The sequence below is a fragment of the Colobus angolensis genome, unplaced genomic scaffold (assembly GCF_000951035.1).
Source record: "Colobus angolensis palliatus isolate OR3802 unplaced genomic scaffold, Cang.pa_1.0 Scaffold40, whole genome shotgun sequence".
Taxonomy (NCBI): domain Eukaryota; kingdom Metazoa; phylum Chordata; class Mammalia; order Primates; family Cercopithecidae; genus Colobus; species Colobus angolensis.
In genome coordinates, this window is record NW_012117377.1 from 5,002,106 (window position 1) to 5,005,458 (window position 3,353).

The 3,353-nt window shown below is 38.8% G+C and overlaps 1 protein-coding gene across 1 annotated transcript; it reads left to right on the forward strand.

The window, feature by feature from the left end:
- The first annotated feature begins 514 nt into the window (after window positions 1–514).
- Window positions 515–1,021, forward strand: LOC105521494 (transmembrane protein FLJ23183-like). Its single transcript, XM_011955701.1, is given in 1 exon segment — window positions 515–1,021. A coding segment is annotated over 1 exon segment (507 nt).
- The last annotated feature ends 2,332 nt before the right edge of the window (window positions 1,022–3,353 follow it).

The following is a 3,353-nucleotide window of genomic DNA, read 5'->3' on the forward strand; positions in this document are numbered from 1 at the left end:
TACCCTGGTTTTGTAGAATTTCTAGTCAACAGGTAATATGCATTAAACTAATCAAGAGTGATAGGGCATTATATCAGCCACTTATCAATAAACATTTCAGAGAAAAAAAGTTACTTGTATTGTTATTGCAATTTTCTGTAAGTTTGAGATTGCCCCCTCCAAAACAGTAAGAATTTTCCAAAGAACAAAAGATATCAAGCCACAGATTCAACGTGCTATAAACTCCATGCATGATGAGTGCATTAAAAAAATTCCTACCTAGGTACATCGCAATAAAACCTGACCTCAGAGTTTCTAGCTCTCATGACAAATTCCTCCCATCCTGCCACTAACAGATTTCTCCAAACATCTCTGCACCTCAGAGTGCAAATACAATGAAATATTTCACTCTACCAAGGCCTTCCTCCTTTGTTGCTTCAAAATTTTTTATGAAAGGAACTTCCATTTTATTCAAAGTACCTCCAAACCCACAATCCTAAAGTCCGGCAATTCAATCCCAAAAATTCACTGTTAGATGCCCAAAGGCTGGGGTGTTTAGTCTTCAACATCTTTGCCTTTATGGCTCCCAGTCAAGATAGAGCTGCACCAAGTCCAATTCCATTCCTCAACACAGAAGATTTTTTCCACTTTAAGATCAGAACTATACAACCTTCTTGCTTTATGTCAGCATGCTGTTGCACCCATGGGCAAATTCTTAGGTAAGACAAAAACACAGCCCCAACGGCAGGTAGTAATTTTTTCAGAAAAAGGTAAAGCAATCATTTATCTCAGTCTGCCCAGGACAGTCACAGTTTACACATGTATATTCTCCCAATCTGTAGGCTGTCTTTTCATTTTGGTGATTATTTCATTTAATTTTTTATTATTTATTTATTTTGTAGGGACAGATCTCATTATGTTGCCCAGGGTGATCCTTGATCTCCTGGCCTCAAGTTATCCTCCAATCTTGGCCTCCCAAAGTGCTGGGATTACAGATGTGAACTACCACACCCAGCCAATGCACAGAAAGTTTTCAGTTTGATGTAGTCTGATATAGTCTCACCTATTCATCCTTGTTGTTGCCGCCTGAGCTTTTGGTGTGATATCCAAAAATATCATTGCCAAGATCAATATCAAGAAACTTTCCCCCTATGTTTCTTATAGATATTTTATGGTTTCAGATTTTTCATCCATTTTGAGTTTTTTTGTGTATGATGTAAGATGAGGGTCCAGTCTCTCCAGTGGTGGATGTCCAATTTTAACAGCACCATTTATTGAAGAGATTATTCTTTCTCCATTGTCTTTTCTTGATGTCCTTGTCAAAAACTAGTTGGCTTTTATATGCTTGGGTTTATTTCTGGGCTTTCTAATCTGTTTCATTGTTTTATGTCTCTATTTTCATGCCAGTGCCACAGTGTTTTGATGACTATAGCTTTCTTAATATAATTTGAAATCAGAATGTGTAATGCCTATAACTTTGTTTTTCACTCTAAAGATTTTTTTTTTTTTTTTTTTTTTTTTGCCATTTCAGGTCTTTTGTGGTTTCACATGAATTTTAGAATTATTTTTCCTATTTCTGTGAAAAATGCCATTGACATTTTGACAGGGCTTGTGTTGAATCTATATTGCTTTGGATAGTATGGACACTTTAACACTATTAATTCTCCCAATCCATGAACATGAAATATCTTTCCATTCACTTGTGTCTTCTTCAATTTCTTTCATCAATGTTTTATAGTTTTCATTGTGCAGATCTTTCACTTCGCTGGTTAAATTTATTCCTAGAATTTCATTCTTCTTGATATTAGAGTAAATGAAATTGTTTTCTTGATTTCTGTAAATTATTTCTTATAATACTCACACTTCTCAGGCCTCTGGCCCAAGCCTGCACATATACATCCAGATGGCCTGAAGTAACTGAAGAATCACAAAAGAAGTGAAAATGGCCGGTTCCTGCCTTAACTGATGACACTACCTTGTGAAATTCCTTCTCCTGGCTCAGAAGCTCCCCTGCTGAGCACCTTGTGACCACCCCCCGCACCCGACTGCCCCACCTGCCAGAGAACCCCCTTTGACTGTGATCTTCCACTACCCACCCAAATCCTATACAGCAGCCCCACCCCTATCTCCCTTCACTGACTTCTTTTTCGGACTCAGCCTTCCTGCACCCACATGAAATAAACAGCATTGTTGCTCACATAAAGCCTGTTGGTGGACTCTTTTCACACGGATGCACATGACAATACTAACATTATTATTATTTTGATTTGTCAGATGGAAAAGTGAGGCTTGTAGAGGTTAGAAATAACTTTTCCAAGGTCACAGAGCTAATCATCACAATTATAACTCAACTCTAGTATGTGAACAAAGATTTTCTTTATACCAAACCAAAATCATTTGTTTCTACTCCACTATTCTGTCATGGTGAGTTTTAGGTGCTAATGGGAAAAGGTGCTCTATGATGGTGTCCAATAGACAATTAAAATTCAAATCTGGAAATGAAATCCGGACTGAAGATTTTTTTTAAAAATAGCCCTCATCACATTTAGTCAGTTGTAGAAGTCCTTAGCATGGCTGAAATTTTTCATATTAAGAAAAGACTAGAACTTGGCCAGGTGTGGTGGCTCACACCTGTAATCCCATCACTTTGGGAGGCTGAGGTGGGTGGATCACCTGAGGTCTGGAGTTCGAGACCAGCTGACCAACATGGTGAAACCCCATCTCTGCTAAAAATACAAAAAACTATCCAGGCATGGTTGCACATGCCTGTAATTCCAGCTACTTGGGAGGCTGAGGTAGGAGAATCGCTTGAACCCGGGAGGTAGAGGTTGCAGCAAGCCGAGATCATGCCATTGTACTGCAGTTTGGGCAAAAAGAGCAAAACTCTGAAGAAAGAAAGAGAGAAAGACAGAGGGAGAGAGAAAGAAGGAGAGAATGAGAGAGAGAAGGAGAAAGAGAGAGAGAGAGAGAAGGAGAGAAAAGAGAGAGACAGAAAGAAAAGAAAAGAAAAAAGAAAAGGAGAAAAGAAAAGAAAATAACAAACAAACGAACTGGAAATCGAGCAGGAAACTGGGAGGACATATTGCTTAATGGGAGGGCCAAAGAAAGTAAGTTAGGGCAAGAGGCCAAGCAAGGTATGCCCGAGACCCAGGACAAAACACAGTGCAGAGTGATGTCACAGAGCCAAATGGGAGTGTTATCTATGGCAAGCCCTCCCAAGTATGTGTGGGTGAAATGTAATTAAATTCAGAATCTCTCAACCCCAAAATTTTCCACAAAGGAAGTAGAGAAACAAAACAGTTCATTATTGAATAAGCATTAAACCAGAATGTGATGTGCACTATAGGCAATCCACAAAGACAGAAAGAAATCTC